Below are 22,620 nucleotides of genomic sequence, written 5' to 3'. Positions count from 1 at the left end.
GAAGCCTCTTGATTATTTATGAGCACAGCTGAGAGTAAGAGATTTTTCTCTCTTCAGCACTTGAAGGACTCCCCTTAATTCATTCATGTTTTCAGGGGCCACGCTTAATCTCTCCCTCTGGATCCTGCTTACCACCAAGACCCCAGAGGAAGGAAAGAAGGCTTGGCAGGGAAAAGTAAAGAGTTGGCCTTGGCATGTACAGATTCTAAAAGCAGTGGCGCACATGTGTGGTAGACGGTGCCTGGCCATTACTGAAGCCAAACTAAGCAGTACTGGGGACAGAGAGGTAGACAGCCTAGGGTCTAAGACTGGCATAGTGACTCCATGTTTCTGGGAGACCTGGTATCTGACCTCATGCTCTAAGCCTCCGCTTTGTCACTTGTGCAATGGGGTAGACTTCTTAGGACTGGCATGATGACACATGAGATGGCATGTGGAAACCACCTCCTTACCCACGGTCTGACTCTGGGGAGGCACAAGCCCATGTCTGTTCCTGACTCCTCACCCTCCCTGTTCAAAGGTTGTTTGATAGCCAGTAAGAGTCAGGGTGGTAGGACCTGGATGCATCCGAGGACCATGGGTTGCCCCATAGGTGGGTGAAAGTGATGCTTTCTTTGATGGGGGAACTGAGGCTCTGTCAAGGTTTTCTTTTAAGAGTTTCTTAGCTGGAGCATGTACACCTGTGCTGAAGCCCTAAGCGGAAGATGGTGCCCTCCTCCATCCCTCTTCACCTATTCCTGAGACACGGTTTCTCCCTGAACTCAAGGCTTATGTTTTCTAGATGTGCTGGTTTGAATGAAAATGCACCCCCCCCCATAGGCTCACAGGGAGTGGCACTATTAGAAGGTGTGGTCTTGTTGGGGGCAGGCTTTGAGGTTTCAGATGCTCAAGCCAGGCCAGTGTCCCTCTCTCTTCCTGCTGTTTCTCAGCTAATTCTCCAGCACCATGTCTACCTGCATGCTGCCATGCTTCCCAACATGACAACAGACCAAACCTCTGAACTGTAAGCCAGCCCTCAATTAAATGTTTTCCTTTATAAGAGTTGCCATGGCCACAGTGTATCTTCACAGTAATAGAAACCCTACCTAAGACACTAGACTAGGCTGAAAACTATTCTCCTCACTCCACTGGCTTAGAGATGGGCTACAAACACATTCAGAATGCCTGGCTAGTTACATCAGTGCTGGGATCCAAACTCTGGTCCTCCTGCCTGCACATCAAGTGCTCCTAGCACTTGATTGATTTTGTTTGTTTTTTGTTTGTTTGTTTTTGTTTTTCGAGACAGGGTTTCTCTGTAGCTTTTTGAACCTGTCCTGGAACTCTGTAGATCAGACTGGTCTCACAGAGATCTGCCTGCCTCTGTCTCCCAAGTGCTGGATTAAAGGTGTGTGCCACCACAGCCTGGCTCCCAAAATTGTTTTGATTAGCACAATCAGGACATGAAACTTAGACTCAGGAAATAACTACTAATTTAATTTAAAGGTAAAGTCTCATGGAGCCCAGATTTTTTCTCAAATTTGCTAAGTAGCAGAGTCTGGCTTTGAACTCTGAGATCTTCCTGCCCCCACTGCCCAAGTGCTGGTATTACAGGCATGCACCACGTGTGGCAAATAATTACTTCTCAAACTGATATTTTCACCTGTTTTTCTATCTTCAATTCAGCAGCTAATAGGAAGTTACTGTTTTCCTATAAAGGATTTTTGTTTGTCTTTCTCTTGGACTGGAGTCAAGAAGGGAGGGGGCACTGGGGACTTCTGCTGGCTCAGTGACAATACCCAGGGGTCGGAAATGGGCAGGCTTCTTGCTCCAGTCTTGGAGGCCTTTGTTTTAGAAGCACATCTTTTCTTTCCCAGGGTGGTCCAACATCTGTGCACATGTTTATGGAGACATGGTGTCACTTAAGTATCAAGCATACAGGAAATCTCTGGCTTAAGTGTTCACGTGCTCCACCTCACGGCTAACCCGGCTCTCTGGGATCTTGTGTGGCCCTGAGGTGTCCAGGTAAGTGTTCCCCAGCCTCAGTCTTTCAATCTGGGGCTGCTGCAGCTACAGATCTGTTTGTGGGAGGAGTCACCATTTCCTGATGTTGAAGACGGAGTGGCAGCAGATAAGCACCAGTCCTGCAGGAGTCATGTGCCCACTGATGCTACTAATTGTGAGGATAATGAGTTATTAGCCTTCCCACCGTCCCCAAGCCACTGCAAACACAGCCAGGCTGGGAGCTGGGGAGTAGCCACCCCACTTGGCATCGCCCGCCCTGCCAGCAGCCTTTCAGCACAGGAACAAGTTCTCCTGAGAGCCAGCAGAAGCAGAGCTCAGCAATTATCACAAGGAGGGATTGCTGAGGAAAGCCCAAACAGCACGCCCATCGCCTGGTTCTCACCGTGGCTCCTGAATTCCTTCTGGGAAACTCAGGCAAACTGCCAAGCCATGTCTGGGGAAGGAGGAATCCCTCTCACCCTGACAGTCTTCAGGGACCTGTGAGGCCAGGTGTTCTTGGCCTAGTTCCATATGCTCCCTCATCAATGAACTAGAGTATCCTTCCCCATTCTCATGGCAGAGATGAAAACGTGATTGTGTGCAGCATGAAGGCAAAATAATAATGATCATAACAGAGAACTATTACCTGAAGGGGCTTGTGGAGAGGTTTCTTGGGCTCCAAAAATGCATTGAAATTATGTATAATTTGAATGTAAATTTCTGGTTTGTCTTACAATGCTTAAGTGCCCCTGTGCCCCGGGTATGGAATCAATGACTTTCAGCTTCTAAAAGAGGGTCCAGACTCCAAAAGGATTAAGAATCTTTGCTCTGGTTCTTAAGTTTATTTATTTGTTTATTTAGCCCAGCAAGGTCACAGTCTTTAATCCCAGCATTCGAGAGGCCAGGGCAGGCAAAATCTGATTCAAGGCCAACCTGGTCTATATAGTGAGTTCCATGGTCAGTCAGGGTTAAGTAGTAAGACCCTGTCTCTAAAAAAGAAAACAAAAAACAACAACAAAAAACTCCCTATTTTTTATATTTATTTAATGTGTGTGGTGGTCAGAGAACAACTTGCAATCGTCACAATCAGACTAGGAAGTGCAGATATTTACCTGCTGAGTCATCCTGCTGGCCCCACACTCTGAGACTTTTGAGTTGAGTAGAAACTCAAGATTCTATCTTGTTCTGAAATTGCTCCCCAGGGAAGGCCTTTTACAGACAGACTGAATAGGGCACTGCGAAGCCCCATTCCCCTGGGGCAAAGTTCAGGTAAAGACCCGTGCAATCTCATGCACAAAGACATCAGACAACCCCAGGTCCTCACTGCCCGGAACCTGCCAACACTGTCTTGTAGGGGTCACACAGATCATCACAGGGCTAAAGTACCAAGCTGTAAGGCAGTCCCCCTGCAAAGTCTGAGCTCTGGGCATTCAACCATGGAGACTTTAGGGCCCTTTGTCTCAGTGAATCCCAGCATCGTGTGGATATACCATAAGGTGACAGTCCTGGCATCTTTTGGCTCATTTCATTTGAGAAATGAATAAATCCCAAGATAGAAAGGATTGAATAAATAAATTAAAACAAAAATAGAAAATAAAAAACATAAAAATCTAAGGGGGGGGAAACATACAAAATTAAAAAAATAAAAGGACACAAACAGAGTTAGAGAGGGAGCTGTGACTTGACAGGCATGACCCTCTCACTAGCTTCATCTTCGGTGGCTTTTAGAGTCTGGTCAGATGATCCCAGAGAGACTTCTCCATTGTCATCCATCCTGTCACCCTGAGGAAAGCTTAGAGAGAGCAGAAGTACAGCTAAATTTAACTCTAGCATCTTGCTGAGAACACTCACTGAAGTCTGATACTGTCCTAAGGAAGCTAAGGACTACAGGCTGGACAAGCCTGAGAAGCTCCTCAGGTCCTTAAAAGTTATGGAGCTTAGAAAATGCTACCTGGGGCTGTACAGCATATTGCTAATGGAGCCTATTGGTCTTGGTCTCAACGGCCACATACCTAGATCTAACCATTGCAAGTGGCCATTTACAGAGTGGAAACATTGGGTCAGATCTGGTGGCACCAGCCTGGAATCCTGCTGCCCAGGAGACTAGGGCAGGAGGGTGGAAAGTTTACCCTGCCTGGGCTGTAATGCAGAATGGAGATCTGCTGGGTGGCCAGTGACTACAAAGATGAAGGGATGCTGGAAGCTAGGTATATTGCTACTGTGTTGCTGGTGGGAGGGTTAGACGATGTCACTCCTATGGCACTTTCCATAAAAGGAACAGATAACCTTTGACTCAGCAACCCCTCTTCCAGAGTTTTTCCTATTGATGTAAGGGTACAGGTAGTTATAACAGCAAAGAACTGGAAACCACCCATGTGTCCATCAACAGGGGTCAGGCTAAGTAAATATGGTTTGTTCACACAGGAGAGCAGTGTGCAGCTCTAAGAAACAATAACATGCTCTCTAGGAACTAATGGGAAAATTCCAAAACCAAGGTGTAGGGTGGTATCATTGCATGGCACCATTTGATCACAAAAAGGGGGGTGGAGCCAGGTATGGTGGCCCATGCCTATACTGTCTAGCACTTGGGAGGCAGAGGCAGGACAACTGACACAAGCTCAAGGCCAACCTGGGCTACAGAAGTGAGTTTCAGTGTGAGTTAAAATAAAAGGGGTGGGATGGGCAAAGGTTAGATACTTTTGTTCTGAGGTAGCCTAAATGTCCCTGAACTTCTGATCCCCCTGCTTCTACTTCCCAAGTGCTGAGATTATAGGTGTGTGCCACCATGCTTAGCTCACATTGCTATCAGGATTTAAAAACAATAACAAAAGCCCTCTAGATGGGCACACACACAACCAAAGGTGCCCTGTGTGGGAAGTGGTGAACGGTGCAGGGAAGGAGTAAGCTACGGAGAGCTCTGCTCTTAGCCTGGCTTTCATTAGCGGACAGATACATTAACAGTTCAAGACAACGACGACGATGATGATGAATAGGGTTCCTCAAATGAGGTGATGCTGGAGGCCTGCTCCAGGCTGGGAGAAAATCAACCCCAGAATGGCTGATTGGTCCATAGTACCCACTCTTTTACCAGCTCCAAATGGTTTGCTTCCTCGTGCTTAGCCAGTACTTGCTAGGGCAGCAGCAGGTAACCTGAACTTGGCAGGAGCCAGAGAACCAACGCTAAGTGATATGACTAGCCTGACTATCTCAGGAGCTCACAAAAATGACAGACACTATGTCAGTGGCTGGGCAAGGGGCCTCAGAAACAGGAAGGATGCCAGGAAAATCTACCAGTCCACATTGTGTCTCAGGTGCATATATAGCTGCAGTCACAGCTCTGCTCAGCAGGTGAAAGTCCTGGCCACTGTGGGACGTACTAAAGGCTTTCAGAGGGCTAGTGCACTTGGGCTAGGGTGGGGGGACGGGGGTAGCACTCACAGTTACACAGCGTGGCAGGAAGCGGCCTAAGGACCAGGAGGAGTTGAGGATGGGAAGGCGAGTTTGGCGAGTAGCTGGCACACCACCTTTGGCTCAGTTTCACCTTTCTCCCTAATGCCATCTGCACAGTGGGAGAGTTGGGTTGTAGTTGCCATAGAGAACCGGAGGGAGGAAAAGTGTGGGTAGAGCAGTCATCCACAGGTGATTCAATTTGGTCCTGGGGTGGTGTGGGAGAATTGTCTGTATTCTGTCAATCATGTTTTAAATAAATGCTGATTGGCCAGGCAGGAGGTGTAGGCGGGAAAACCAGACAGGAAGTGAAAATGATGCAAGGAGAGCAGGAGAATTCTGGGAAGGAGGAAGTTGATTCCTCCCACTCCTGCCCAGATCACCGAAGCAGCAGGATGTGAGCTGCCCCACTGAAAAAGGTACTGCGCCACATGGCTAACATAGATCAGAAAAATGGGTTAATCAAGATGTAAGCGTTAGCTAATAAGAGGCTAGATCTAATGGGCCAATCAGCTTTATAACTTACGGAGTCCTTTGTGTGAATTTTCTCTGGGACTAAACAGCTGGGGTGCCGGGCAGGACAGAAAAACACAAACAAGCCGGCCCCCCTCATGTTACACTGGGGCTGTGGCAGCAACACTCAGGGCAGAGTTTTGGGACTACTTGTTCAGGCTTGTGAACAGTGGGGGACAGGTGGAGCTGCCTGGCTGGAAGAGGAGGGAAAGAGGGGAGGCTCTTCCTAGTGGAACTCTGGAGCTGCCAGAAGTTAGAGTTTTGCTGCCCATGAAGTAGGAAGAGGAGAAAGGCTTCCCCAGGCACCATGGGCCTCTCTTCTCCCTACTTCCTGTATCTCTGACTTCCTATTTCTACCCCGGGTTTGGTAATGGCTGCACTCACAGTGAATATTCCCACTGTATTTGGGACACATTTTCTCTCAGCTTGCAAGGTGGTACTGACTTTACTTCAACTCTGGGTGCTTTCAGCTTTGCTCAACTCCCCAAAGAAGAGAGCAACATTCCCCTATGGACTCTGGTCTCATTCTGGAACTACGGGAGGGAAATCAGCCACACACAGTCATTTTCTCTGACCTGCAGGGATACTGTAGCTTCCGGGTGAAGCAGATGAGAGACGGCCTCTTCCTCCATGCACAAAGGCTGGCAAGAGACCCACCATCTCCCGGTCAGATGACTTTAGCTGTGACCCTACAAAGGCAACTTCTCTAAAGTGTCCCAATCCCGATTCCTCCTGATTCCACTCCTGGGTACCACCTCCGCCCCTGGGCACACCAACCAACCTCGGTGCAACATAGACTTTGGACCATGACAGATGTGGGTTCAAACACTGAACTCCACATACCAGCTTGTCCTTCTCTTTAGAAAATCAACTTGTTGAGGGAAATTTCAAGCATACACAAAAGGCAGGAGGATGAAATAACAATCCCCAATATACCCATTGCCCATTTAATAATTAACAGGTCACAGCCAAATTTTGTTTCAGCTAAACCATAAGCAAACAATTTTTTCCGATTTTTGGATTATTTAAGGTAACTTTTAGACTCTTGACCCATGTACATATGCCTTTATTGAACCTACAATAATAAACACTTTTTCTCTTTCTTTTTGGAGCCAGTGTTACCCTGGCTAGCCTAGAACTTATGTTGACTGGGATGGCCTCGAACTTGCAGCAGTCCCTGTTTCTACCGTCCCCACCTGGGTGCTAGGGTCATAAGTGTGCATCATAATGTCTGGCCCTAATAACGATTACTTAATACAATCCAAATCCCTGAATTCCCAGATTTCAGATTTCCTCGACTGTCTAGATGTCCCGGATTGCCAGAAGCATGGATTTCTAAGAGGATTTCCAGACACGGTTCAAGAATCAGGTGCCCCTGGACACCACGTTACATGTGTCACCTGCAAGGCTTGTTGTTGTTGTTGTTTATCTTGAGTTTAACCACTGAGCTAACCATCCACCTCTAGCTATTCCAGTGCTCAAATCTACCTTCTGCAGGTTGGCTCAGAGATGAAACCGAGTAACTGATTATGGGTTAGACAACCAGCATGCAAACCTTGGTCTGTCTGACTCCGGAGAGAGCAACGGACCAAACCGCGGAGGTATCCTTGGCTGTGCCCTAGCACAGGGGGAAGGAAACCAGTTACTCTGGACATCTGCCTTTCTACCTGACCATAGCTGAAAAGCTACCTGACTTGTTCGTTTCTGGATAGAAAGCAAAAGTTAGATAGTCTGAGAATAGGCTAGTCACTGGATGCAGGAGGGAAGGAGTTCCTTTTGCTGAAAAGAGCCAGGCTAGCAACTGCCTGGAGTCTGAGTCACTCTGTGCAGAAACAGCTCTGGCTGCAATCTTCCAGGTGGGATGCAACCTCCTGCAGCACCTGCTGCTCTCCCAGCTTATTAGGATCTCTCCGCCATTCCCTGAAGAAGCTCACTACAGGGGAGACCTAACTGGCTAATGAAAGCTGCTTAGCAACAGGGAGCTGGTTAATAATGCCCCACGTTATTCCCAGTTCCAGACTCTACCCCCACCTCCCATTACAGCTTAGCTTCAGCCTCAAGCAACCCTGAGGTTGGCCCAAGAAAGCTGACTGAGGAGACAGGGCTGGCCCAGGCCCCACCCATAATACCTAGCTGCTGGTGAAGGTGTGAGAAGATACACTGAGTCTGAGAACTACTCTTCAAAGCCAGACTCCTCTCTCAGTCATGTAAGGTTAAGATCCACAAGTATCTGGGTTCAATCCCCTGTTTCTGTGAGTCCAAGGTTAGCCTGTTCTATATAGTGAGTTTCAGGCCAGCCAGGGCTATGCAGCGAGGCCTTGCCCCACAACCCTGGTAACCAACTAGAACAGAATAAGTAGAAAGATACTGTAGGGGAAGGTCAAGCTCAGAGAAACATAGCTTCATGGGTTGATGCCTCAATTACCCTAAGTCTCTCAATGGCAAGAGAATAAGTATTCATAGGCACATGTGCTATTATTTCAGATGCAAGGTTCAAGGGCATACCTTGAGATAATTTGCTGTTTAATGCTGACTCAGAGAGGGCTCTGTCTATAGTTCACGCTAAAAACACCTTCCTCCCACCATGAAGGAGGTGTCAGGGTATACCAGTCCATGGGGGTTGAGACTGGGAGGTGGAAGAATGTTCACAAAGCTACAGAAAAAAATACGCAGCATTAATCTGATTCAACTAGAGACTGGACCCAGAATCCCAGGCATGCTGAGCAAGTGTTCTCCACGGAGCTCCAGCCCGGCAGTAAGTCTGTTAAATGGGGTCTCCTGGAGCTGGCCTCTAACACTGTTATCAATGAGGGTGACCTTAAACTCTTAAACTTTTTTTTCATTTTTTTCTTTAAAATGTCTTAAAACACTTATTTAGTGGGTGTGTTTGTGTGTGGACTTTCTACCATGTGGGGTCCAGGGGGTCATTTCTTTCTTTCTACCATGTGGGTTGTTCTGGGGATAAAACTCAGGTCACAGAGTTTGACAACAAGCAGTTTTACCCGCTAAGCCATCTTTCATCCAGAACTTAAACTCTTCCACCCTCACCCACCCCCCAGACGTGGTGGTTTCTTTGTGTAGTCTTGGCTGTTCTGAAACTTGTTCTGTAGACCAGGCTGGCCTTGAACTCACAGAGATTCTCCTGCCTCTGCCTCCAGAGTGCTGGGATTAAAGGTGTGCGCCACCACTGACCAGTTTAGAATTATTTGATTTTAAAAGTTGTTGTTTGAGCTACTGTCTTGAGTTTCGTAAATAGTCACTAAGTGGTGGGTGTGGTGGTCTATGCCTTTCATCCCAACACTTGGGAGGTAGAGGCAGGAAGAAAACCCCTCAGAGTTTGAGGCCAGCTTGGTCTTCATTGTGAGTTTCTTGCCAGATAGGGCTACATAGCAAGGCCTACCTCAAAAATAAGAGCAACAACAAACCCCTCACACATAATACATGTATGAATGCACAAATACACACACACACACACACACACACACACACACACACACACCAAGAGAGGAAGGAGTTGGTTCCATCCAGAGACTGCTGGCCAATCAGGGAAGAGACCCTGTCCCCACAAAGAAGGTGGATGGCTTCTGTGGACAACATCTGAGGTTGACCTCTGGCCTCCACACATACCCACACCTGCTAACAACCACACACACAGCACAAACATGCTAACATACTCACCAACACACACAAGATCCCACATGAGGCTATGAGAAGCCTGGGCCTGAATTCCTCTGGCAACTCAGTCGGGGCTGACACTCTTCATGTGAGAAAGTGCCCTAAGTGCCATCTGGGTCACTTCAGTCCCTGACACTGCCTGCTGCCTCGCATCTGACTTTTTGTCTGACCCTGTGGCCTTTATGTTTGCACCAGTGACTCTTAGGAGTCTTGGAAGACCAGCAGAACACGCCCCTCCTCCTGGACTCGGTTTAAAACCCTGGAAACCTGAGCTCCCAGGGGGCTGGGAATCCCAGGCAGCTGCAGGAGAGCTGGCAGGTGCTTCTCACCTCGACAGCTGAATGTGGGATACTTAGCGCTTTTCTGCTGCTGGCCTCCCTCCAGCCCTCTTTCCTTCATTCTCCCCGGCTACCCACACGGGGCACCCATGCACAAGCTGTTCTCACTATGCCTTAGCTTTCTACACTGTGTGCTTTGACAAAGCCTAGCACTAAGCCAGAATTCTAATATGCTTCTAGGCTAATAATTCTGACACTGGGGAGCTTCTTCTTTTTCTTTTCCCAGGTCTTGGGTTCTATGATGAAGCAGCAGCAGATTTAGACCTAGCCTTGACATTCAGAAGAGAAGAAAACCCGTTTTCTGCTTTTGCAAGTCTAAGTACACTAACAGACGTAAACTCAATCCCCACAAAGATTTGAGGTGGACACCACTGCTCTAGTTTTAAAGGGGGCTACTGGAGGTAAAAACTAGTCCCAGATGGGCCTGGCAGGGTAGCGCATGCTTACGGTACTAGTAATTGAGAGGCTGAGGTGGGAAGGTCAAGAGACTCAGTGTGTTTAAGGTTAGCCAAGGATAGACACAGGAAGAGAGGGAAAAGAGGCTTTAGTATTGGAGCAGTGGTTTGCACAGCCCTGTGTCACAGCCTCTGCTCACTGACTTCCTTTCCCAGTCACCCTCTGTAACTAGTTTATCCTTCTCCATAGATCTTGCCGTTACATATTATCATATCTTTTCACACATTTTTTTCCTGTCTTTCTCTCTCTCAGCAGAATGTATGGTCCTGGGGCAGAGACTGCCTATCTGGCTCTTGCCATTCTGCTGCTTAGAGAGTATTTTCTGGAGTGTTGCTGCACTTAAGGGAAGGTCAGCCCTGTCTCTCTGCAGCCAAAAGCAGGGCCAGGAAGAAGGCTCGGAGGTGTTTGAGGGTAAGCCTGACGACCTGTGGGTCCCTAGGACCCACACAGTGGAAAGAGATCAGACTCCCAACAACTGCCCTCTGAACTCCACAGGTGTGCCGCAGTGCACACATACCACATGGAGTAAATATGATGTAATGACAACAATAACAATAATAAAAAATAAGGCATCTCTTCTGAGTATGAGCTAAGACATGCTAGGCTCTGGTACCCTCCCCTCCTTTAGGGGGTGTTAGAGGATGGCCAAATTTCTGGAAATCAAAGAAAACTCTGTGTAGATAAAAGCTTTTTCATACGAAGGGAAATATCTGTTTCACGTTTCAGATGCCTCCCCACCATGCAACTCCGTTCTACAGCCAGAAGCTCTGGCTGTTCCTCCTTGCCTATGTTCATGCTCTTCTGACTCTAACAAGTGCATAGGGAATTAGGACAATGGAGCAACCAGAGAACATAGCAGCCAAAAGGCACATAAAAACATTCCCAAAGCACTAATCCTTCCCCAGAGTAAAAAAGGACGGATAATATAGGTGGTTCCAAACACCAAAGCATTCAGGGCAAGGATCTTTTTTTTTTGGTTTTTCGAGACAGGGTTTCTCTGTAGCTTTGGGTCCTTCCTGGAACTAGCTCTTGTAGACCAGACTGGCCTCAAACTCATAGAGATCCGCCTTCCCCTGCCTCCCAAGTGTTGGGATTAAAGATGTGTGCCACCACCGCCCAGCATAGGGCAAGGATCTTAAAGTGTGATCCCTGGACAGTCCCTCAGCCTGCTCTGTGAACATCGAAGAAATTCAGTCTTTGGCCACTCTAGACCTACTAGAACCAGCAATGCCTTTGTGGGGACCAGCTATGTTTTGTTCTGTGATGCTGAGTCTTAGACCTGAGGCCTTGTGCATGTCAGGCAAATGCTCTACCACAGAGCTATGTCCCTCACCCTCTTTTCAAAAAAATTAAATTTTATTTTATGTGTATGGGTGTTTTGCCTACATATATGTCTATGTACCATGTACATGCAGTTCCAGAGGAGGCTAGAAGATGGTATTGGATCCCCTGGGGCTGATGTTGGGGACAGGTGAGAGCTACCATGCAGGTGCTGGGAATCAAACCTGGGTCCCCTGGAAGAACAGCCAGGATAATGATGATGATAATGATGATGGTTATTTTGGTTTTTTGAGACAGGGTTTCTCTGGAGCTTTAGAGTCTGTTCTGGAAATAGCTTTTGTAGACCAGGCTGGCCTTGAACTCACAGAGATCTACCTGTCTCTGCCTCCCGAGTGCTGGAATTAAAGGTGTACGCCACCACCGCCCAGCTCAGGATTATGTTTTTATTGTTGTTGTTGTTTTTTGAGACAGGGTTTCCCTATGTATCTCTGACTGTCCTAGAACTCACTATATAGATCAGAGCTGGTCTTGAACTCACAGAGATCCACCTGCTTTGGCCTCCCAAGGGCTAGGATTAAAGGAGGCTTGTGCCACCCTGGATTCTTAGCTACTGAGTCATTTCTTTCTATGTTTTTGTTTGGGTTTTTTTGAGGCAAGGTCTCTCACTAAATTTCCCAGGCTGGCCTTGGATACTCCATAGGTAAGACAAGCCTTGAACTGGTCTTCCTATTTCAGCCTCTTAAATAGCTAGGATCATGGGCTTGGGACATCATCTATGACATGGTTGTGTTTTTTTTTTTTTCCCTGAGACAGGGTTTCTTTGTAGCTTTGGAGCCTGTCCTCTAACTAGCTTTTGTAGACCAGGTTGGCCTCGAACTCACAGAGATCCGCCTGTCTCTGCCTCCCAAGTGCTGGGATTAAAGGCGCGTGCCACCACCGCCTGGCTTGGTTGTGAATGTTTTAATACACTCCCAGGTGCGAATAAAATTTAGGAACTATTGTCGTAGGGTACTAAAATATACAGTTTCTTATAACCTGAAGGCTCTGATTCACTAGGTCTGGGATGGAGCTGAAACAGACTTCAGAAGTGTTCGGGATGATTGGGACTCACAATCATATTTGAGGGGTACTAAACCAGAGGACTCATCTTTTTCAGGTCCCAGGACCATGTGCTCAGTCCTGAGCCTAGGACCCACCACAGTAAAGTGTTGACTCACCACACAGAGCAATGATGTGGCTGCTATCTTCATGCACAAACTTCCTGGTGACAGCCTCCTCCATGATTTGCTTCACCTGCGAATAAATGGGAATCTTCATTATTTTAACGCATTTATGTTTGCTGGGCTACTGAGTAAACCCAGGGCAAACACTCTATCCCTGAACCATACCTTCAGGCTAGCATTATTATTTTTAACTTTTCTCCTTCGCAAAGAACTACTGGGGTTTGAGGGTATGTCTCCACGGCTAAGACTGTTTTGGACAGACAAGGTTCTAGATTCAATTCTTAGCACCAAAAGGGAAAATCAGCAATAAAACAAGTTTCTAGGAAGGTAAATAGCTTGGTTGTGACCTCGTGGTCTGAGTTTTGAGATATTTGCAGAGATGACAAAGATGGGAAGGGTGGAGAAACAAATGTTCCTTAACATAGCCTGCCCCAAGCTTTTTGAGAGGAAACTAAGAGATGTCAAATCTACTAACCAATCAGTGTGGAGGACCCAGTTTAGACACAACTCCTCCTGCCTAGAAAACAAGAATGGGAGACTATTTGCTCATCCACACTGAGCTGGAGAAGGGCTTCTAGGTAGACACACTGTCTACTAGGTAGACATACAAACTGCAGATGAACAACTTGCCCCTCCTTTTCTGAGGTCAGGAATAGGTCCATCAATGGCTCATCAACTCTCATTCGTTCTAATTAGGTTTTAAAACTCTGATGCTTTAGGGTTTGAGTTTGAAGCTAACCTGTGCTAACCTGAAGCTAGACTGAGCTACAGCATGAAACCTTGTCTTAACTCCCAACCCCAAAAGGCATTTATAGGATGGAGATGTAGCTCTATGGTAGTCTTGCTTGTCATTCAAGGTCTCCAGGTTTAATCTCTAGGACCACAAAAGGTGTTCTTATTGTTTATTATTATTATTCATTAACATAAAAAAGCTTATATGATAATCTCATAGGCTGGGTGAGTTCTTACACACTGCATACTTTTAGAGTAGGAAACAGAACAAGTGCCAGATGGTGTGGCACATGCCTGAAATCCCAACCTTTGGGAGATTAAGACAAAGAGGATCAAGAGCTCATCAGGTGAAAGTTCTTCCTGAGCAAGCCTCAGGAAGGCCTGAGTTCGAGTCCCAGAATCCATGTTAAAGTGGGAAGAGAGAATAGACTCTACAAATTGTTCTCTGACCCACACAAGTACACCGTGGCATGCGTGTACCCATACTCACACACACATCATGCGCAAAACACACACACACACACACACACACACACACACACTGGCATGTGTATACCCATACACACACATCATGTGCAACACCTATACTCACACATACATCATGCGCAAAACACACACACACACACACACACACACACTGTGGCATGTGTGTACCCATACTATGTGCAACACACACACACACATTGTGGCACGTGTGTACCCATACTCACATACACATCATGTGCAACACACACACACACGCTATGGCATGCATGTACCCATACTCACACACACAACACACACAGCATGTGTGAAACACACACATTGTGGCATGTGTACACACACACACAGACAAAGTTGAAAGAAGAGTTCAAGGCCAAGGTCAACCTGAGCTACACAGTTAACTCCAAGGCTAGTCTGGGCTAGAATGCCTTGTCTTAAGCAACAAAAGAAACAACATATAACCTGTGTGCTTGAACACCTTGCCTTATCATCCCCCACCCCAGTCACCACCTTTTCCTATGAATACTCAAATACCTCTTTTCTTCTTTTTTATTTCATTATTATTATTATTTATTGTTTTTTTTTTTTGAGACAACATTTCTTTTGTGTTGCCTTGGTTCTGTAGACCAGGCTGGCCTTGAACTCACAGAAAGCCACTTGCCTCTACTTCCCAAGTGCTACAACTAAAGGCATGTACCACCACCAGCTAGCTTCTTTTATTTTAAGTTTCAATTATTATTCTTTGTGTGTATGGGGTAACTGAACCCAGGGCCTTGTGCATGCTGGGTAAGCAGCAGAACCGAGCTACTGTTGTTTGGAGACAGGATTTCACAATGTAGCCCTTGGCTGGCCAGGAACTCACTATATAGACAAGGCTAGCTTTGAACTCACAGAGATCTGCCTGCTTCTGCCTCTTAGTGCTGGGATCAAGGCATGAACCACCTAGCCCAGCCTTAAACCTCTTCTTTTTTTGAGACAGGATCTTACTAAGTTTCCTAAGCTAGCCTGGAATTTATTCTTGTAACCCATGCATGCTTTGAACTTTTATTCCCACTGCCTTTGCCCTGGTGGGATTACAGGGATGCGATACCAGGCCCAATCTCTGAGTTCTTATGTTAGTTTTGCAAGTTTTATACTAAAAAGAAAAAAAATTAATGAAATAACAGCATGTAGTGTTTTGCGATCTGTTTTTTTTGCTTGAGTGAACGATCATGAGATTCGTTTCTGTCATGTATTGCTGTGGATTGTTCACTTCCAATTGTGCGAAAATAACACAGTTGACTGGCATTTGGGTATTTTCCAGTTTGGAGTTGTTATGAATCATATGAACACCTGGACATATCTTCTGGTGAACATATGTGCTGGCTATTTAAAATTTATATTTCTAGGCAAGGAATTTTGGATGCATATATTCTGCTTTACCAGATACTGCCAAAACATTCTCCAAAGTGGCTGTAGCAATTTATACTCCCATCATCAGCATGAGGTTCTCGCACTTACGCCAGATTCCATGGGGAATCTGCCAGGAGACAAAGAGCCACCACTGGGAATCAGAGATGGGTTCCCTCAACCACAGTAAAAAGAAGATAGAAAAAATATAAACGCACAGGAAAAGTAAGTCATAGCAGAGACAGTCCTTATCTTTTTTTTAAATTTTATTTATTTATTATGTATACAGTGTTCTGTCTGCATGTATGCCTATAGACCAGAAGAGGTTACCAGATCTTATTGCAGATGGTTGTGAGCCACCATGTGGTTGCTGGGAATTGAACTCAGGACTTCTGGAAGAGCAGTCAGAGCTCTTAACCTCTGAGCCATCGCTCCAGCCCCAGTCCTTATCTTTTTAAGAACATATTTATCTTTATGTGTATGGGTCTTCTGCCTGCATGTATGTCTGTGCACCATGTTTATGTGGTACCTGCAGGGGCTAGAAAAGGATGTCAGTTTCCCTGGAACTGGAGCTAACAGTTGTTAGCTGCCATGCTACTTCTGGGAATCAAATTTGGAAGAACAGACAGTGCTCTTAACCACAGAGCAAGCTCTTCAACTCTATTTTTCACTATGTAGACCAGACTGGTCTCAAACTCGCTATATAGCCTAGCCTTGACTCAAACTTCCTGCAATTCTTCTGTTGCGGCTCCATGAGTGCTGGAGTCATAGGCAAATATGCTCCCATGTTCAGCATTAGTCCCTGCCTGTCATCCTTTGGACAGGATGCAGCATCCTGATGGTGCCCTGGCTCCCAAAGGGTTCTGTTTGTTTTATTTATTTACTTATTATTTATTTTGAGATAGGATCTCACTGTGTAGCCCTGATTGGGCCTGGGTATCATAGAGTTCCATCTGCCAAGGAAGAAGGACCTGGAGGTTCCTTCCTACTGGAACTGCTCATGGTTAGTGGTTAGGTAAATGAGGATCAGATTGGATGATTCTTGCATTCCAAGCTGTTACAAGCTTCCTCAATTACTTCCCAGGGTGGTCTTTGCAGGAACTCAACAACTAAAGAGCTACAGGTATCTGAAGCAACTGGAGGAACATATATTGGGTTAGGAGGACCAACTGATGCTTTTAGGATTGGTCAGAGGTCCTCTGTGAGAACAAGCTTGCCTACAGTTCTCAGCTGTCTCTTCTTGTAGGAGAGAAAGAGTATGGTTTTCTGTAAAACCAAGCACTAACCGGGGAGATTCGTGGAGGGAGACTTTGCCAGGAAGATACATTCTTGCAGCATACATTGTTTTCAAAGCACTCAATCATTCTTGAAACACTGGGAAGAAAATCATGTTCTCGTTCTCAAATCTGGGTCTCAAATAATCCTAGTTCTGTACACCTGCCTTCCCCCAGCTGTCTTTAGACTCCCTTCTTCCTGGGGATAATCACTGAAATTTCTCTCCAGGGACAAGGCTGGAGCCTAAGACTATTTTTAAAAAGCCCTAGCCTTACTTGGCCACTTCGCTGCAAAAGCACAATGAAGTTGTTCGCACAAGATAATGGTTAATGCAGAATGAGAGCCCCAAATCTTCTCAAATCCTGAAACGCTAAGGGTGAATGAAACAGTATGGTGCATTCATATATTCGCAATAAACAATGTTATCCTATTTTAAAAAGCGATGAGGAAATCAAGACTTGAAAGAGTTTAAATAACTTTACCCAAGTTCACAAAAAACTAAGACTGAACTATTGAAGACTCCCACCAGATCTCAATTTCCAAGATCAGCAGATATATTTACCAAATAGAGTGCCCACAAGTGTGCCAGGCCCTGGATACAAAATAGTGAACAAGCAGACAGGTTTCTTCCCCTCGTGCAGCTCACACCTGGCAGATCTAGCTCCAGAGGCAGGCTGGGGAAGGAGGCCTCATTCATTTCATCTACACTGCAGGCTCTCTCACAAGCTGGTGAGTCATTCATATGGGCAACCCTCCTCCCCCACCCCCGAAATTGAAATGAGCTTTAAGCAGGGTCAAGGTAAAGGGGATTAGTAGAGAGATTCTTTTTCTGAAGGATTTCCCTCAAAGAGAAAAAACAGTCTGAGACTTAAAAACCATTCTTAAAAATACCCGGGTTCCTGGGTAAGGAGGTGGGCGTGGAGGGAGAAGCAGTGAGGTGTGCGGCGAACCCTCAGCCAGCCACGACTCGCTTGCAAGAGGAATACTCGAGGGCGGTGTAGGCAACCAGGGAGCGAAGCCCCTAGATCTCGGATTCGGAGCCGCCGGAGGCCCTGGGGGACCCCGCCCCCTCCCCCGAGCAGTCCCGGCAATGAATGGGCAACTCGGGTTCTCCCGCAATCGCCGCCACCCCTCCCCCGACCGCGATCCCCCCGCGCTGCTGCCGTCACAGGGCGGGAGCCGGAGGACCGCCGAAGCAAACAAGCCCCAGGGCGCCTGCTTGACCCGGGACGAGGGCGCAGCCCCGGGAGCCGAGAGGGGCGGAAGGCACAGCCTGCACCGGACCCCGCCCCCGCCCGGTGCGCAGGCGGCCGCGCGCGTGGGAACCGTGACCCCTCCGCTCCCGGGGCAGCGCGGGAGGGGCGCGAGCCCCCGAGTCCTGGCCCCCGACCTTACCTCTTTTTTCACGTTCCATAGCAGCTTTTCTTTGACTGCGTCCTCGGCGCTGCCCATGGTGCGGCAGGTGGCTGGCAGGCGGCGCCCAGCGGCCCCCCGATCCCCGCGTGCCCTCGCCGCCTCCGCGCCTCCCAGCTCAGCGCTCCACGCGTGAGGCGGAGCCCCCGCCAGCCGCGCTCCCCGCCTGCCGCCGCCGCAGCCACTGCCCGGTGCTCAGCTCCGCAGCCATCTTCCGAGCCCCGCAGACGTCAGGCAGCAGGCCCGGCCCCTTCCCACAGCCGGCAGGGAGGGGGTGTGTGCGCCGCGACTGGGGGGGGGGGGTCAGGGCGGGTGCGGACGCCTGGGGGCGTCGGGCCCGGGCACGCGCCGCAGGGACGGTTGTCATGGCGACGGGCAGGCTCCCGCCCCGAGGGCGCGAACCCGCATTGTGAGCGCTGGGAGCCAGCTCCTCTCCAGACGCTGCGAAGCGGGCGGACTTCTGGAAAGGTGCTTGTGCTTGGGCTGGCCGCAACCTCAGCGACCGCTCCCGACTTCTGGCCACTCGGAGAGGACCGGCCCTGCGTCTCTGGGGTTCGAATCTGGTCCCACCACCCCTCCAAATCCCGTGCTCTGTCAGTCGCTCTTAGTTGCAAAGCTTGTGGGAGAAAAGCAAGAACCCAGCCGCGAGCTATGAAGATCCCGAGCACAAGAGGAAGCCCTCACCCTCCTCAGGGTGGTCTTCACGTCCGGTTTGGCTCATCTTGCAGATTTGTGGAAAGTGGGGGGGGGGCAGAAGATGGAGTAAGAGACAAGCTGGAATGGAGCCGGCGAGGGTGAGACGAAACCCTTCTGAGTGATTCGCTTGGGAAATTAGAGTAATAGAGGAAAGAAAAGGTTACTCAGTGACACTTTATCCCTTTATAAAAATCAGTGGGACCGAAGAGATCGGTGTGCAAAATATATGTGACAGGACGCCTTTATTTTTCTTCTATGTAATGCAACTTTAGCGTGAAAAAATTGAAAGATGGTCGCAATACAGGCCCCCCTGTATCAAAAGCCGGAGCCGGGAGTCTGCGCCCGGCGTCTTTCAGCTCATTAGCGGATTGCAGCGTGGGAAAAGTTGCCACGACGTATTTTCTGGGACTCAGGCACCCAGCGCTCACAGGCTAGCGGAACAAACCTCGCGAGAAGGCGCGGGAGTCCGTCCAAGACTGAGGTCGGTCCCCGGGGCCGGAAACGCGCGGGTCCTGCCGGAAGTAGTGCTTACTCGGTGCACGTGGGCCGCAGAATGGCGGCTCACCGCTCGGGCCCGCTGAAGCACCAGAATAAACCTCATAAAGGCTGGCGGCACCACGGCGGTGCGTCCGCACAACGGGACAGTAAAGGTGAGTGGACAGAGGAGGAAGAGGGGCTGCTTAGCCGATAGCCGTGCCGACACCGAGACTAGACTTGGGACCCTTGCCAAAGGCTCTAAGGATCGCAAAAAGGTTCCTGTTCGTTAATCAGTGGTGCGGAGCAGAACAGTCACTTCTGATCTGCCTTCCAGGCCGTGTAGGACCGAAAATCTTGTGCAAGAAGCTGAAGAAGCAGCCTAGCCGAGTAGACCAGAGGCATCGCGCCAGCCAGCTCCGAAAGCAGAAAAGGGAGGCGGTGAGAGGAGTGGGGGTTGGGAAACGGTGCGGCTTCTGAATGGTTTTAGATGGGTAATACCTCAAACTAGAAAATGTGACCGGAACTGAGCTGAAAGTGGAGAATAAACGCAGAGTACGTTCGGGCCGCATTCTTTTTAGTCCGAGGCTCTGCCAAACTCCTTGACAACCATATACGTGGCTTTTAGCAAGAGATTGCTTGAGTAGTAGTGGCTCACGCCTTAGTCTCAGCACTTGAGAGGCAGAAGCAAGCGTATCTCTGTGAGTTCGAGGCCAGCCTGGTCTACAAGAGCCTGTCCTGGAACAGACTCCAAAGCTACAGAGAAACCCTGTACAGAAAAATAAAAATTAAAAAAGAGAGAGAGATTGCTTGATGCTTGGATATTTTCATTTATTTGTCTGGGGTTTTTTGTTTGTTTGTTTGCAGGGTAGTCTGATTATAAGGTTTTTTTTTTTTTTTTGGTTTGTTTTCCCCACAGATCCACTTGCCTCCGCCTCCCGAGTGCTGGGTTTAAAGGCGTGCACCACCACTGCCGGGCTATGTTTTCTTTAACAAATGGTCTCACTGTGTAGCCTTAGCTGGTCTAGAATTCTCTAAGAATGTCGACTGGCCCCCAACTCACAGAGATCCCCCTGCCCTTGCCTCCTGAGTGCTCAGTAAGGCCTGGGCCATCACATCTGACTATTCTAGTCTTTGCTAATGTTTTACATTAAAGTTCCCTTGCTACTTTTACAAACTAACGAAGAGCTTGGGGAGTTGTGCTTTGGTGTGGCAGCATCTGTGTTTTTAAAGATGTCATAGGGAACCAAATGATTGGTAAAATCTCTGAACCTTTGTGTTGCTAGGTTCTGGCAGAGAAGAGGCAGCTGGGCAGCAAGGATGGACCGCCTCATCAGGTGCTCGTGGTGCCTCTGCACAGCAGGATTTCCCTTCCAGAGGCATTTAGACTGCTTCAGAATGAAGACTTGGGAACAGTGTACTTGAATGAATGGGGAAGCACCCATAGCTTTATGCTTCTAAGCCCTGTTTTGAAACATCGGTGGTTTTTCACATATGCAAGACCAGGTTAGAGTATCCAATATTTTTCTGTCATTATGTAAGTAGTTCTATTTCTTAAGTATAATGTGCTAACTACCTCTTCTTACCATATCTGCTGTTTTCAGGGGATCTGCATACTGTATTAGACATGGCTAAAGTTGCTGATACCATCCTGTTCCTTCTGGATGCAGTAGAAGGCTGGGACAGCACTGGGGATTACTGTCTGTCTTGCCTCTTTGCTCAGGGCCTTCCCACCTATAGTAAGTGTGTTGGAGTATTGGGAGACCAGCAAAGAAAATTAATTAGCTTTTTGTTGTTGTTGTGCAACTCTGATCTCCTGTGCACAGTGTTTGGCATTTGATTTAGTAGTATGACCAATGGGTTGTAGTCTGCTTTTGTGGAATGTGTGTCCAAATTAAACATTATTTTTTCAATTACTTTTCTCTCTGCGTAACAACATCCCTGTCAGTCCTGGAATTCTCTTTGTAGACCAGGCTGGCTTAACCCAGATCTACCTACCTCTGCCTCCCCAGTAATTCTATTAGAGGCTTGCACCAACACTGCCTGTCTTAAAGAGAATTTTTATTCCTGTGCTGCCTGGGGAAAGAACAGAAAGATAGACTTAATTGTGACCTTTCATTAGTTTTAGCTAGGTGTTGAGCTCCCATGGTCGTTGGTTGGGATGTTATTGTGATCTGGAAATGAATTTTTCAGTGGTGAAACAGTAAGTCACTGAGCTCTTTCTTCCTCTCCTTCCAGCACTAGCTGTCCAGGGGCTTTCTGGCCTCCCACCAAAGAAACAAGTAGATGCCAGAAAAAAGCTAAGTAGAACAGTGGAGAAACGCTTTCCTGATGACAAGCTCCTGTTGCTGGACACCCAACAGGAGGCAGGACTGCTGCTTAGACAGTTGGCTAACCAAAAGCAGCGGCATCTTGCTTTTCGAGATCGGCGAGCTTACTTGTTTGCCCATGTTGCTGACTTTGTGCCTAGTGAGGAGAGTAACTTAGTGGGCACCTTGAAAATCTCAGGCTATGTTCGTGGGAGGACTCTGAATGTAAATAGTTTGCTGCATATTGTTGGACATGGTGATTTCCAAATGAATCAGATAGATGGACCTGTGGACCCCTTTCCTTTAAATCCTAGAGTGATTAAATCCCAGAAGAAACCAAGTGTGGCAATGGAGGTAAGTAAGATTGATAAGAGTTTTCACTTTGGAGAATCAAATCTAGGCCTTGGCAGGCACTCTTCTACTTGGCAACATTCCTTGCCCAAGATTGTTGGTTTTGTTTTATTTTATTTTTGGTTTTTCGAGACAGGGTTTCTCTGTAGCTTTGGAGCCTGTCCTGGACCTAGCTCTTGTAGATCATGCTGGCCTCAAACTTACAGAGATCCGCCTCCCAAGTGCTGGGATTAAAGTTGTGCGCCACCACCACCTGGCAAGTTTAACTTTTTTTTTTTTTTTTTTTTTTTTTACGAATTATGTTTTGTATGCTGGAGAGAGGGCATATTACTCATGTGGAGGGCAGGAGACAATTTGCCAGGGTTTTGTTCTCTCCTCTTAACTTGTGGGCCCAGAGGATTAGACTCTGGTCATTGGGTTTGACAGTCTGGACTGTTTTGTTTTTGTTTTTCAAGTCAGGGTTTCTCTTTGTATCTCTGGCTGCCCTGGAAATTGGTCTGTAAACCAGACTGGCCTTGAACTCGGAGAGCTACCTGTCTCTGCCTTCCAAGTGCTGGAATTAAAGGTATGTGTCACCACTGTCTG

General features: G+C 47.7%; 2 protein-coding genes and 1 long non-coding RNA gene across 6 annotated transcripts in view; 2 read left to right on the top strand and 1 right to left on the bottom strand.

Moving 5' to 3' along the window:
- The window catches only part of Sgsm2 (small G protein signaling modulator 2), a 38,872-nt gene extending 20,473 nt beyond the window's left edge, over positions 1-18,399 (bottom strand). For 2 of the 4 annotated variants that reach the window (XM_087910319.1, XM_087910320.1), the window contains exons 1-2: positions 18,188-18,397; positions 12,908-12,983 (exon numbers count right to left, since the gene is read on the bottom strand). In XM_087910319.1, the coding sequence (XP_087766445.1) occupies positions 12,908-12,983; positions 18,188-18,244 (133 nt within the window). In that variant the 5' untranslated portion in view covers positions 18,245-18,397. Of the gene's footprint in view, positions 1-12,907; positions 12,984-18,187 lie in introns of all 4 variants that reach the window. The other 2 variants (XM_087910318.1, XM_087910321.1) reach the window with 2 other exon arrangements.
- LOC148120891 (uncharacterized) lies at positions 10,666-13,009 on the top strand. The gene is made up of 2 exons (XR_015738814.1): positions 10,666-10,820; positions 12,847-13,009. It is a non-coding gene; the product is annotated as an uncharacterized LOC148120891 (long non-coding RNA).
- A 989-nt stretch (positions 18,400-19,388) lies between the features above and the next one.
- Positions 19,389-22,620, top strand: part of Tsr1 (TSR1 ribosome maturation factor) — a 12,803-nt gene continuing 9,571 nt past the window's right edge. The window contains exons 1-5 of the mRNA XM_087910306.1: positions 19,389-19,551; positions 19,713-19,816; positions 20,662-20,881; positions 20,980-21,114; positions 21,614-22,038. Coding sequence (XP_087766432.1) covers positions 19,455-19,551; positions 19,713-19,816; positions 20,662-20,881; positions 20,980-21,114; positions 21,614-22,038 — 981 coding nt within the window. The 5' untranslated portion in view covers positions 19,389-19,454. The remainder of the gene's footprint in view (positions 19,552-19,712; positions 19,817-20,661; positions 20,882-20,979; positions 21,115-21,613; positions 22,039-22,620) is intronic.

This window comes from Myodes glareolus, chromosome 9, assembly GCF_982192425.1.
Source record: "Myodes glareolus chromosome 9, mMyoGla1.1, whole genome shotgun sequence".
In the NCBI taxonomy this organism is placed as follows: domain Eukaryota; kingdom Metazoa; phylum Chordata; class Mammalia; order Rodentia; family Cricetidae; genus Myodes; species Myodes glareolus.
This window is presented reverse-complemented; position numbering and strand designations above follow the sequence as displayed.